The 13,667-nt window shown below is 45.3% G+C and overlaps 1 protein-coding gene across 2 annotated transcripts; it reads left to right on the top strand.

Annotated features, from left to right (window-relative positions):
• Nucleotides 1–195: 195 nt before the first annotated feature.
• On the top strand, nt 196–12,258 carry RRP9 (ribosomal RNA processing 9, U3 small nucleolar RNA binding protein). 2 transcript variants are annotated; one of them, XM_080996457.1, is made up of 15 exons: nt 200–367; nt 1,015–1,097; nt 1,475–1,581; nt 2,537–2,604; nt 3,133–3,174; nt 3,698–3,824; nt 4,112–4,236; nt 4,956–5,048; nt 5,669–5,769; nt 5,910–6,044; nt 6,900–6,962; nt 7,062–7,207; nt 8,913–8,992; nt 9,950–10,023; nt 12,108–12,258. In XM_080996457.1, the coding sequence occupies exons 1-15, from the start codon at nt 272–274 to the stop codon at nt 12,211–12,213; spliced, it is 1,446 nt and encodes a 481-aa protein (XP_080852583.1). In that variant the 5' UTR covers nt 200–271; the 3' UTR covers nt 12,214–12,258. The 2 variants fall into 2 exon arrangements, 1 of the variants encoding a protein (XP_080852583.1); XR_013983238.1 differs by lacking the exon at nt 12,108–12,258 and having other exon boundaries at nt 196–367; nt 7,067–7,207; nt 9,950–10,007.
• Nucleotides 12,259–13,667: the final 1,409 nt, after the last annotated feature.

Raw genomic sequence — 13,667 nt, 5'->3', positions numbered from 1 at the left:
AGACGAGCGGCTTAGCGGACCATTAAAGAGGGCAGGTAGCTGACTCTACGGACCAATGAAAACGAACCCGGCGGAAGGAGGCGTGACGCTGCCAACCCACCCGTCTCAGCCTTCCTTCCTTCCTCCGGGGTCTCGGGAGGAATCTCAGCCAATGATGAAAGGCTGGAGGCGTTTCCGCCCAATAGGAAAGCGCCGAGGGGGTTGGCTCGGCGAGCCGCGTGCAGGAAGTGCGCTGCGTTGAAGCAGCAGTAGCAGCAGCTCCGGGAGCGGCATGGCGGCGGCGGGGATGAAGAGAAAGCAGCAGAGGCAGCGCGGAGCTTCCGCTTCGGGCTCAACGGCGGGGGGCGCAGCGCGCAAGAAGCGCAAGGTCAGTGGGGAGTGCGGTAAGTGGGGGGGGGAGGGGAGAGCGGCCGAGCTCCCCACCCCGGGGCGCCGCGTGGCTGAATTACTTGGCGACATGCTCTCCCCTTTCGGCCGTCGGGCTTGTTTAAGGGGTCCCCCCTCCACTGCCCTAAGCAAGTTATTCTCACGGGGGCAGAGACCAAGGGTGAGGAGGGTGGTGGGGATAGCACCACGTGCTCGTTTCCAAAACAGTAAGGAATAGGGTGGGATGAGCACCAGCAACTGTGCAGTGAGCCTTAGCAAGTTTACTCGCGAGGAAGTTCACTGGTTTCAGTCGAGCATGTTGCTCTTTTCGCTAGCGGCCTTAAGCGGTACTCGAGGGTGCCTCGCAGGCTTAAATTACTTGTTAAATAAGCAGTAGGGGTCACGATTCTGTCGTTTGAGAACTTGCCATTGGCTCTGTACTTCATATCCGTACTTTGGTAGTTATGAGAATCCAGAGAGAGAATTTTGCATGTAGAATGGGTTTTGGTTGCACAATTAGTCAGTTCTCCAGCTACTAGTCATTGGCCATCTTTACCACTTAAAACTCCTGTTCCTCAATACTGTATAGCAATGCTTCATCTTAGTAGACTTGCAATTGCTTTCTGAAATGATTGTTTTACTTCCTAGCTCCCTGCTGCCGATGAGAAAGCGTGGCAGAAAGCTGGCTCTAAGCTGAATGAGGAGATTTCCAGTGATTCTGAACCAGACACGTAAGGATATGCATTGGTCTCCCTCTGTAGCTTAGAAGGAAAGATGCATGATCTTGAATAAAGATGCATGTTCTCAGAAAAATGAATTCGGAGAACCAGACTTGGTATGAATCCCCTCCCTAAGGGGGGTAAGATAATAAGAGAGTTGGGTGAGAAAATTGTGTTCTCCTTGCTGCAAAGCAGGCTGTTATGTTCTTGTATAGGTCTAGACATTTGTGTAATACTTTGCAGTGTAGCTCGCAGGGATTCTTGGAACACAACCCTTTCTTGACCCTTAGGGGACACTGTGGGAGAACTCCTCTGAGATTGTGAGAATGTTATTTCTAGCTAATGGATGATTGTAAGAGCCTTATGGGTTGTATCTTTCCCACCTGTAGCCCAGCAAGAAAAAAGAACAATGAAGCAGCAGATGAAATTGAGGAGACAGCACAAGAAAAGAAACTAAGATTAGCAAAGTTATATCTGGAGCAGCTTCGACAGCAAGGTGAAATGTTGGATATGTTGTGATATAACATGACTGCAAACTCTGTGAAGTATTGTAAAACATCAACCAAGATGGTTTTAAAAAGTAAGAGAATCTGGAATGAAGAGTGAAAGCTCCTATGAGAAGCTCATGGTCTTTTTTTAAAAACATTGATGTAGAGGAAATGATTGCAGAAATTTACTAAGACAGTATAGCTTAGCTTGCTGACATATCTCAACTCTTTGGCTTTTAGAATCTGCTTAAGAGAAGCAATTTTTTAAGAAGTGTGTTGGGAAGGGAGATTGGTTTGGGGTACTTGTTCTCCTCAAAGTGTCTGGAATGGCCTGTTTGGGGTCAATTCCTGTGGTTATGCAAACAAACAACTCTGATTCTCTTTGCCACAGCCACTTTATCTGATAAGCCAGCTTTTGCCAGGGAACTGGTACACCCAGCAATTTCAAGTGGCAGCCATGCATTTGTGGGATATGTACAAATTGACCCCTAGTACCTTGACGAATGGCTGTTCTAGGACAGTATTCTTCAATCCTTGGGTTGGTGGACTGAACTCCTGTCATTCCCCAGCTAGTTTAGTCAATGGCTGCCGATGGTAGGAGTTGTGGGTTGCATTCAGGCAGCACTTTATTACATTTATTACATTTTCTTTACTTTGTAATTGCTGTGTGTTACGTGATCTGGAAATCTAACAGAATGTAGTGGAAGTTTCATGCTGATTTCCATGCTAATTGCTTCCAGAAAAAAATAGTTTGTGTTGTAATTTACCCACTGTTTGTCACGCTTCACGCTATGTGATGAAATTTAGGATGGTTTTCCAGCCACGGCAATTCTTTCCGATAGTTTTCATGGGTGAATCAGGAACAGAAACACACATGTGCATCAAGACATTCACATGTTCAGTGACATTCACTCTTTGAAGCCTTGGGTCTTATGCCCTGTTTGTATGTGTTTCCCTGAGCAGAAGAGGAAAAAGCTGAAGAAGAGGCCTTTGAGAAGGACCTGGTTGCTGGCCGGCTGAAGGAAGATGTGGTGAGTAGGATACTGTACTTGGTAAAAAGGTGCTGGGCTTCAGAAGGGCAGAGGAGAGGCAGATTTTCTCAGCTAATGAATAAGCTTTAATGGGGTATTTTCATTAGAGAGTAAAAGAGAAATTCCTTCCACGTTGTAGCTGCTGACTGGGGGCTTGGCCCCTTCAACAGGCCCTCTTCCACATAGTAGCAAGAAGCTGGTTGGTAAGGAGGAAAATCAGCAGTCCATCTCTGCCTACCCATGCTTGCCTTTCAAACAGCAAGTGGAAACGGACAGCAAGGGCTGTTGTTGATGGTGTGTGTGTGTGTGTGTGTGTGTGTGTGTGTGTACACACACACATACAGTTTCCTACTCCTATCTTAAAGCATGAGAGCTGGAAACATAAGATTTTTAAAAATTAAAGATACGACCTATCAGTTCTGTTAATTTTGAGCAGTGTTGCTTGCACATTGTTAAAACTACTTGGGTTTTGGGAAGCGGGAGAGAGGATTCTATTCCATCCAATTTTATTTTACTCTTCTCCCATAGCTTGAACAGAAAGGAAAATTGCAGCGACAAATTGCCAAAATCGTAAGTAGATACAGCATCCCTTGAGCCTTTTTTCCTGCAGGATTTCAGAGCAGCTATAGCTCTGTTACTTGAAGGAGAGGTGGCGTATTAATTTACCAGATTACACATGGCACCCTTTCTTCTACTACTTGAGATTACTTGGAGATTTAGTCATCAGCTTTTAAATGAAAATTGTTCTCTTCTCCTTGGCCGTTGTAATGTTCATGGAATAGTTCTGCCAGAAACTGTGCAGTCGCCAAATTCTGATAGTTTCAAGTTAATTTTCAAAGAAGTTGGTTATTTTGGTGGCTCGATGCTCCAGTTTTATTTAACAAATCTGGCTTGGTATTGGATAAGAGCATTTAGTGCTACTATTCTATTTATCTAGTATGGAAATAGGAGACATAAAGTGCCTCAGTTTGCAGAGTCAGTGGAATGGAATGTTTCCTTTCCATACTGAAAAACAGTTAAAGTTTTATCTCTGGGCATGAAATTATTTGTGATGCAGCCTCAAATATTGCTCTTACTGATACTCTTTGAACAGTTGCAGCCTCCAGACGCATCTGAAATCAGGGTACTGCGTGGTCATCAGCTCCCCATCACCTGTTTGGTCATCACACCAGATGATAAATACATCTTCTCTGCAGCCAAAGACTGTTCAATCATCAAATGTGAGTCTTATTCTATACAATATGACATAGTGTTAAGACTGAGTGTTGAGTTGAACTTAGCAATATACAACCCTGTGCTGTTGTTTTAAATTTCACCATCTCCTCCTTGTGTGATCTCTGCTAATTTCTCTTTAACTACTGTTAGAAGGTACCTTATTTTGAAAGGAAATCTGCCACGTTTTTGCCGCTTCAACCATGGATTCTACTGCAGTAACTCAACTCCTTGAAAATGACTGTGTGGTATTAGCCTTCTTGTCTAACTCATTTTAGCTCTTGTTGTATCTTAGGGGATGTGGAGAGTGGGAAGAAGGTGCATGTGATCCACAGAGGAAAGAAGGGGACAAAGGACAGTCACGTTGGCCACACAGCACACATCCTCTCCATGGCTATTTCATCAGATGGCAAATACCTGGTAAGAGAAACTGACACCGCCCCCCCCCCCCCCCGAGATGGAGGACTATTTGAATTCTCAATTTTTGCAGCTCAGATTTCACTTTTAAGAGGGAAAGCCAGACAACCCCTCCTCCAGTTGTCCTTATTGGTCCTCTTAATCTGCTTGGGTGGGCTTTTGGCTAGCATGATGTTCCTTTGGCAGGTGGTTGCTAATCAAACTCTTGTGTTATTGGTCATGGCAGCATGTGGGTGCACATGTGGTGCTCAGGCATTCCTGCACTGTATATCTGTCCTTTCACAGGAATGGATAAAGTTAGGTACTTCTGTTGTCAGCTGCTAATAGGGTGGTAAAAGCCTGCCATACCAAGCCAGACCCTTGATCCATCCAGCTCAGGAATATCTACACTGATGGGCAGTGTCGCTGTGGGCTTTTGGCTGGAAGTCTTTCCCAGCTCTATTTAGAGATCCCAGGGACTGAACTCAGGACCTTTTGCATGCAGAGCACTTAACACCAAGTGGAGAAGCTATTGGCTTGGATTTTAGTGTGCCCTGGGCCTCTCTAGAAGCTTGATCTAAAAAGCCAAGTAGAGTAAAGGGGAGGAAGCCAACCCAGCAGCCAGCATGAATTGTCCTTGACTTAGTGGTTGTCTTACTACTGCTGATACCAGTAAACGTGTACAATGTTGCTGAAGGGTTGTGGGTACTGATAAGCATCTTGCCTTACCTTTTCTCTCTTAGGCAACAGGAGATAGGAACAAACTTATTTTGATCTGGGAAGCTGCAACCTGCAGCCACCTGTATAAGTTCACAGGTCACCGTGATGCCGTATCGGTAAGTAAGTTCATTGCCTTGGTTGTAATGATGCTGTAGCTTAGGCAGGCACAGGATTTGGGTGTGGGCTTTTCTGGATTTCTTTTTTAAAATGTGAGCTGTGTTCAGCTATATCTTCTAGGAAAGATGGGGGAAATATTTTAAATTCAAAGAAATTACTGTTAGATATAGATAAATGCAAGGATGTACCTTTTAAAAAGAATTTGGGACTTTTTGCCTGAGGGCATGTTGCAAAATAGGTGGTGTCCTACATTGTGTCGCAGAAAATATATCTCAGCCCTCCTTTATTTTTTGGGTCAAGTGCCATGTCACTTGAGTTTAAGCTCTTGTCCCCACCTGTAGCTTGTGCTGGTTGCTTGTTCCATAGCTTTGAAATCTGCTCTGGAGAAGAGGCAAATTAGGTCTGGCTGTGAGATTCAACTCTGCCATGATTGTGAACACCAATCAAATCCCTGCCTATTTTCATTTTTTTGTGTTTTTATGATTTTTTAAAAATATATATTTCTTTTGCAATGACTTTGACTAGACCAGATAAATAAAATAAAAATCCTTGCCAGTCTTGCCTCCTCTTTCACACCACTGTCCCCCTTCTCCTTACTCTCCCTGTTCTCCAAATGCAGGGCCTGTCTTTCCGGAAGGGGACCCACCAGCTGTACAGCGCTTCGCATGATCGTTCAGTCAAAGTGTGGAACGTGGCTGAAAATGCTTACGTGGAAACTCTGTAAGGAGCCTTCCCCCCCCCCTTCTTCTTAGTGTGCTTATGGGTTTACAGAAATAAATGGATGGGATTACAGAAATAAATGCACACTCCACAGCTGAATCTCATCTACTTTGCTATTCCCACACCTGCTTTCCTCTCAGGTTTGGTCATCAAGACATGATCACAGGACTGGACAGCTTGAGTCGGGAGTGCTGTGTGACGTCAGGAGGGAGGGACGGCACTGTCAGAATCTGGAAGATCCCTGAGGAAGCCCAGCTGGTGTTTTATGGGCACCAGTAAGTACTTACATAGAATTGGGGGGGGGGGGGGAGACAGGTTGGTGGGCCACATATAGCGTGTCACACATCCAGCAAGGCACCCTGTGATTTTTGCTGTAAGCTGACCTACACTGAGTCAGACTATCAGTCAGTGTCGACACTAGCTGAAAGCAGTTCTCCTGGATTTCAGATGGGATACTTAGCCCAACCCTTCCTAGAGATGCTAGGCATTGAGTGTGGGACCTTCTGCATGCAAAGCAGCTATTCTACCACTGAGCTATGGTCCTTCCCCAGTGCCTAATGTATATAAAAATAGGACAGGAATGCTAAAGGCTGGAAAACCGTGTTGTATGCGCTGGTTTCTTCACAGTGGTTAGGGACCTAAATGCAGGACTATTTAAAAAGGGGGCTGTGAAGGCGAAGGTTTTAAATATGGACATTGTTTGAGGCACCCAACATACATGAAACTGCTAATGCAGGGGAAGATAGCAGAGATTATTTCCTGCATCAAAACCAGCATCCCCACCCCCTCCTTGACAGTGACCCCACACCTGTAGAAACGGCAGTTCATTGGTCTCTATCAATGCGGACTTTTAAGTGGGTCCTCAAAACAGATCTGTATGCTGTGGTATTCTCATGCTAAGGCTTTTAATTGGGCTGTTGAATCTGCAACGCTGTTCTACACTTTCATTTTTTTAAGAAATAGGACCTGTGGGTTAATGGTGGTTGTTCCTTGCTGGTATTCATTCATTTATTATTTGTAAAGGATGGCTGTGGACACACATCTTGGGAGGGCTTGGTCCTAAAAGGTGTTTTTATAAATACTGCAGCATGCCGTCTTAAAAAGAATAATGGTTTCCTGTTTTGAATTAGGGGCTCCATTGACTGTATTCAGCTGATTAATGAGGAGCATATGGTGTCTGGTGCAGACGATGGGTGAGTACTTCCTCAAGCCTTAACATCGCTAAATTAGCACTTTCACCCCATAGCCTCTTCTTGCACATATGTCATATAATTGTTTTATATTTCCTGAAGGTCAGTATGCCTCTGGGGTCTCTCAAAAAAGAAACCGCTAACCACAGTGAAGAAAGCCCACCGTCTCCATGGCACAGAGGGCCTGGAACAACCATATTGGATCTCTTCAGTTGCTGCTTTGCTGAACAGTGACCTTGTAGCCACAGGTACTTCATGCTTTGGTCTCATTTGCACATTACTGTAAACCGTAGTTAAGTGCCACTGTGCTTTAAAGGTGAAGGTGCAGTATGCTGGTGCGCAATGTTAAAATGGAAGGCGCTTTGTTTCTGCCTCGCTCTTGCTGTGTTTCTGGGAGCTAAGCCATGGTTTGGTCTACAGTTACATCGGAACCCAGGCTGGTGGAGAAGGAGTAAATTGCCTGCAAATTTTATTCCATGAATCACCATGCTGTGCATCCATCTTTAAACCAAGATATCTTCAGTTCTTTCAGACGCAGGAACTCTTTTAACCCAAACATTTCTTAATCTTTTACCATATACTTGTATGGTGCTAGGGCTCCTGTTGTGACCCACATTGCTTCAGGTAGAGACTCACTAGTGGATCGACACCCACCAGTTGAAGACTGGTGGTTTAAAGTGATGTGTGAACCCAGCATCTGAAACCCTTGCCTTGCTTTTCCTATTGTGCTGTAGCTAAAAGAAGGGAGGTGGTTGTTTTTTTAAAAAGGCCTGCTATAGTAAAAGCTAGGGATGCGGGTGGCGCTGTGGGTTAAACCACAGGGCCTAGGGGTTGCCAATCAGAAGGTTGGCGGTTCATATTCCCACGATGGGGTTAGCTCCTGTTGCTCGGTCCCTGCTCCTGCCAACCTAGCAGTTCGAAAGCACGCCAAAGTGCAAGTAGATAAATAGGTACCGCTCCAGCAGGAAGGTAAACAGCGTTTCTGTGCGCTGCTCTGATTCGCCAGAAGCAGCTTAGTTATGCTGGCCACAGGACCTGGAAGCTGTACACCAGCTCCCTCAGCCAATAAAGCGAGATGAGCGCCACAACCGCAGAGTCGGTCACGATTGGACCTAATGGTCAGGGGTCACTTTACCTTTTATAGTAAAAGATAGCTGTGTATTTTAGGCTGCATTTCTGTACTTAGAAGTAGGGCTTATTGAACTTAGTGGGGTTCAATGCTGAGTAGATTTTTGGTTGCACTTGTACACTCTGCTCAATGGGAAGCCTGCCTATATTTGGAACATTGAATAAAGCCATACAGTGGTACCTCTGGTTGCGAACGGGATCTGTTCTGGAGTCCCGTTCGCAACATGAGCAGAACGTAACCCCCGTGTACGCAGGTTGCGATTCGCTGCGCCTGTTGTCATTTTGTGTGTCTGTGCACGCGCAAGTGGCGAAACCCACAAGTAAGCCTTTCCGGTACTTCCGGGTCGCCACGGGACGCAACCTGCAAAAACATATGAAACAAACACAACATGAGGTATGGCTGTATTCTGCTTTAGTCAAAGCCTGCCTAACAGGCGTGGGCTCGGATACTATTTCATGAGGCATTTCAAGATCCTTGTTAGGTGTAAGTGGCCCAGAGTAGCTGGGTAAACCCAGCCAGATGGGCGGGGTATAAATAATAATAAAATTACTATTATTATTTATTATTATTCTTCAGAAGAACTACATGGTAATAAACCCCCTAAAGACAATAAATAATCTGTTTGGGGTTTTTTGGTGTTGGGGTGAGCTTTTCATTTACACATGTAGATGAGTTGCTTCACAAACTTCTCTTCTGGGTTCCATTTAGCAAGGATGCCAATATCTGGCTTGTGATATTGAAAGACATGGCCGCGTGTGTGGGGAAAACTTCATTCTAGTCCCTGAATGTGACAACAAACGCTGATGCGTTTTTGTTCTTGGCAGGTTCGCACAGTGCCAGTGTGAAGTTGTGGAAGTGTGGAGAGGGATTCCGGAGGCTGGAGCCACTCTTTGAGATTCCCCTGGTGAGGAAATTGGGGGCATGGAGGAGGATGGTGTTCTTTTCATCAGTAGCGTTCCATTGTAAATCACAGCACACAGTGTTGTTGATAGGCTGAAAGTGAACCAGGGGACTTCTTTGCACAGAGCTCACCCTGACCATGAATTCTGATCATGGCCCCAGCCTTTCTCTTAGCTCCTCCCCATGCAATATGCAGATAACTATTCTAATGCCCCTGGCCCTGTTGCTGCAGGGATGATGGAGATCATGTGTATTAAACACTTTGAAGGCTGTAAGTTAATAAATTAATAAATGCTTATTAATTGGGGGGCAGTTGAGTGGTAGATAAACTAACCATTGTGTTCAGTGGTATATCCTGCTGAGTAGTCATGTGAGCTTACTTTGATATAGAAAACCCGCCCAGTTTCCAGCAGCTCCAAACTGCACTATGTATAGCAGAATGACCTCTTTAAAGTTTCCAAAACAGTATTCCCTTTCTTCTGATAGTGTTCTGGCACAGAGGCTTCAGAAGGAGAGCTGCTAGCTCAGAACTTAAAAGAGTTAAGGAATCCTTTGAAGCAGTTGCCATGTTTGCTACTGTACGGAAAACTTTTAGGTTGGCCATAAGGAATAGTAAAATACTGGCTTAAACTACAGAAAGGGGGCAAGAAGGTTGGGACGTCCTGGAAAGCATGAGTGAAAAATAAAATAAAATGGCAGTAGGACTGTGATATAATGATCAAGACCCTATGCCAGCTTGGAATATACAGAGCACTTTCAAAACATCTCAGACTTTCCATAATTCTGGTGTGCTGGTGGCTCATTTGCACATTTTGGATGGAGGTGAAATGGAAACTGTCTGCCATGTCAGCATATCAAAGGGAGGCTTCTAGAGCAATCATATCACTTTGTTATATCAGTAAATAAGATTCATGTAGCCTGGAATCTGAAGTTTATACCTCTGGGTGTGTTTCTTTCTCAGGTTGGCTTTGTTAATAGCTTGAAGTTCTCGAATTCTGGAAACTTCCTAGTTGCTGGAATTGGACAAGAACACAGGTATCCCGTACTCCATTCCTGTTTTATTACAATGTGTGCATGATTCTGAATTGCATTCTCCATCATCTTTAAAATAGATGTAAATAGCTTTCTGTCACAGTGGGTCCCCACTACAAACTATCTTGAGGATCTCAGTTTCAAGATGAGATTAGAACTGCCTTGCAGAATTCTTAAATCTCTCATGGAGTTTGGTAGTACTCCTGAAAATTTAACGGTCATAACTTTTTCTGGATCTTTTTCTGGATGTTTCTGGATGAAACACCTGCTCTGGATCCATTCCAGTCCAGCTTCCGCGCTGGTCATGGGACCGAGACGGCTCTGGTTGCCCTAACAGATGATCTTCGTAGACAGCTGGATTGAGGCGGGTCAGGGCTGCTGATTCTTCTAGATCTGTCAGCAGCTTTCGACATGGTCGATCACGAACTCCTGGACCACCGCCTTGCCGACATGGGGATCCAGGGCACAGTCCTACAATGGCTGCGCTCGTTTCTCTCTGGTCGGGGACAGAGGGTGGCGCTTGGGGGGGAATTGTCATCACGCCACTCCTTGGTGTGTGGAGTACTTCAGGGTGCGATACTCTCCCCGATTCTTTTCAACATCTTTATGCGCCCCCTCGCTCAGCTTGTCCGGAGTTTTGGGCTGGGTTGCCATCAGTATGCCGATGACACCCAACTCTATCTGTTGATGGATGGCCATCTTGACTCGGCCCCAGACACACTGACTAGATGTTTGGAAGCTGTGGCTGGATGGTTACGTGGGAGCCGGTTGAAGCTAAATCCTTCGAAGACAGAGGTCCTGTGGCTGGGACGGGACGATATGGGATTGGGAGGGCAACTCCCATCTCTTGCGGGGGCGCAGTTAGTGCCAGCACCGTCCGTTAAGAGTTTGGGTGTAATCTTCAACACCTCCCTTTCCATGGAGGCGCAGATTGCAGCTATAACAAAGGCGGCATTTTTTCCATCTCCTCCAAGCTAAGCAGTTGGCTCCTTACCTCTCTTGCCCTGATCTAGCCACTGTGATCCACGCAACGGTCACCTCCAGACTGGATTATTGTAACTCGCTCTACGTGGGGCTGTCCTTGAGTCTGACCCAGAAACTCCAGCGGGTGCAGAATGCTGCAGCGAGACTCCTTACGGGGTCCTCACTGCGAGATCACATTCACCTGGTGCTATACCAGCTGCACTGGCTCCCGGTGGAGTACAGGATCAGGTTTAAGGTGCTGGTTTTAACCTTTAAAGCCCTATACGGCCTAGGACCCTCGTACCTACGGGACCGCCTCTCCTGGTATGTCCCACCGAGAAACTTACGGTCTTCAAATAAAAACATCTTGAAGGTCCCAGGCCACAGAGAGGTTAGGCTGGCCTCAACTAGAGCCAGGGCTTTTTCGGCTGCGGCTCCGATCTGGTGGAACACTCTGTCACAAGAGACTAGGGCCCTGCGGGACTTGACATCTTTCCGCAGGGCCTGCAAGACAGAGTTGTTCCACCAGGCCTTTGGCCAGGGCACAGCCTGACTCCCGCCTTTGGCAATCTTCGTGGAGCTCTGGCCCAATGGTTGACATTGGTTTGATTTGAATTAATTTTATAATGAATGATTTTAGAGTGTTGTGTTGTGTTGTGTTGTGTTGTGTTGTGTTGTGTTGTACTGTTGTACTGTTTTATTGTTGTTAGCCGCCCTGAGCCCGGCTTTTGCTGGGGAGGGCGGGATATAAATAAAACTATTATTATTATTATTATTATTATTATTATTATTATTATTAGCACTTCTGTGCCCCTAAAGAGATTTGTTCCATTTTCCATGAAAAATATGCCTTGCTTAGCACTCTCATGGGAGAAGTCTCTTAGTGTCTTTGCAATTCTTAGTGTTTTAGATTAAACTTTGGTTAAATCTAAGTTCCTCTTTTTAAGGCCAGGAGTGAGAAATATATGTCTCTGTCTTTTTCTTTTACTGATGATGGCTTCTTGCACCATATAGGGGTTGTGTAATGTTTACTTGATTGTTTAAATTCAGATATACTTTATCACAGCACCTAAAAGGAGTGTATTAGTAGCAGATAAATTTATTTCACCTGCGTTTTATTGCAGATTGGGTCGCTGGTGGAGGATCAAAGAGGCCAAGAACAGCATCTGCATTATTCCGCTCAAGAAGACTACAGCAGGAAACTCACAGATACCTGATGAAGGCTCCTAATATTCTGTAACCTGTTTATTAAAGCCATATTTTGTGTTTGTAAAATGGTATTGGCCATCTTTTAATTATAGTTTCACTATTTTCCCCACAGGAATTGTGGATGAGGTTTTCAGAAGCAAGGGGGCTGTGGTGTCTGAAATAAAAGAGCAATCATCTGTTGTGGTCTGGAGGCCCCTTTAAAACAATTGTGTTCTACCTTTTCCTTGAAGAATCTGGAAAGTATGTGACATTCCCAGGCTGGTGCTAGCCAGACCCAGATATTTGGTAGCTTAAGACCATTATTTGGATATTTTACTCTGGCCTTTATTCAGGAAACCAGGAGTCAGATTATATAGTCGACTACTGTTCATTTGGACTGGAAACAACTCTCTCAAGATATTAGGTAGCAAGATCTGCCCACAGCTTTTTAATCAGAGATTGACAGTGCAGTCCAATGCATGTTTGCTCAGAAGGAAGCCCACCTGAGTTACATCCCCACCCACCCCCACACCCCTCCCTGGAAATACAATTCCAGCCTAAACCTAGCAACTTACATTTGCAAAGGGTGTGTGTTTTCTTGTTCTTTCATTCTGCTTCCAGAAGCTTCTGGGCTTCTAGCTAAGAATTTTGTCTAATTTCAGATTTTGGCATTGCATGACTTGTGTAAAGTTCACATTCAGAATATTGAGTGCTAATTAGTTCTTTTGTTATGAATAATGGCACTTAAGCATGTTTTCTCTCCAGCAGGGGAGGCAGTGGGAGAGAGATGCATTTGCAAAGGTTCTTGAAGTTGTGATAAGGGTTGCCTGAGTGAAAGCGGATTAGACAACATGCTGCTTTGAGGGAGATCAGTTGCCCAACACTAGCGGCTTCACAAACCTTTTGCTCCATTCTGCTCCTGGAGCTTACAGCTGTGAGAGTCTAATGAGGGTGAATTGGCTGCTTTTGTGCTGCAAGTATGCTTATTTCTGTATTGGGTTAGGCCATGGGTAGGCAAACTAAGGCCCAGGGGCTAGATCCAGCCCAATTGCCTCCTAAATGTTATTTGTGGGGCATAGGAATTCATTATTCCCCCCTCCAAAAAATATATATAGTCCAGCCCCCCACAAGGTCTGAGGGACAGTGGACAGGCCCCCTGCTGAAAAAGTTTGCTGACCCCTGGGTTAGGCATTCACAAGCTAGCAGTTTTGTGTGTGGGTGAGCAGAGCCCACCTGTCTCTGGACAGAGTAAAATTACACCTTGCTCATAATCCCAATCAAGTCCAACATTTGCAGATGACAAGACTGACTTGCCACTGACATGATGCCGTCACTTACCGTATTTTTCGGACTATAGGACGCACCGGCCCATAGGACGCACCTAGTTTTCAGGGGGGGGAAATCAAGGAAAAAAATATGATTTCCCCCCCGCAGCTTTGGGAGCAGCGGACAGGCTGCACGCAGCCTGTCCGCTACTCCAAGACCTTCTCCCTGCT

Source organism: Podarcis pityusensis (assembly GCF_964106645.2).
Source record: "Podarcis pityusensis genome assembly, chromosome: 2".
NCBI lineage: Eukaryota > Metazoa > Chordata > Lepidosauria > Squamata > Lacertidae > Podarcis > Podarcis pityusensis.
The sequence above is the reverse complement of the archived record's forward strand: the minus strand, read 5'-3'. Positions and strand labels throughout refer to the sequence as shown.

Excerpts from the sequence above, each read along its gene's own strand:
- RRP9 (XM_080996457.1), top strand. The coding sequence starts at position 272 with ATGGCGGCGGCGGGGATGAAGAGAAAGCAGCAGAGGCAGCGCGGAGCT. Across the intron at positions 2,605-3,132 it reads GCCGGCTGAAGGAAGATGTG|CTTGAACAGAAAGGAAAATT; the intron begins GTGAGTAGGATA and ends CTTCTCCCATAG. Across the intron at positions 4,237-4,955 it reads CATCAGATGGCAAATACCTG|GCAACAGGAGATAGGAACAA; the intron begins GTAAGAGAAACT and ends TTTCTCTCTTAG.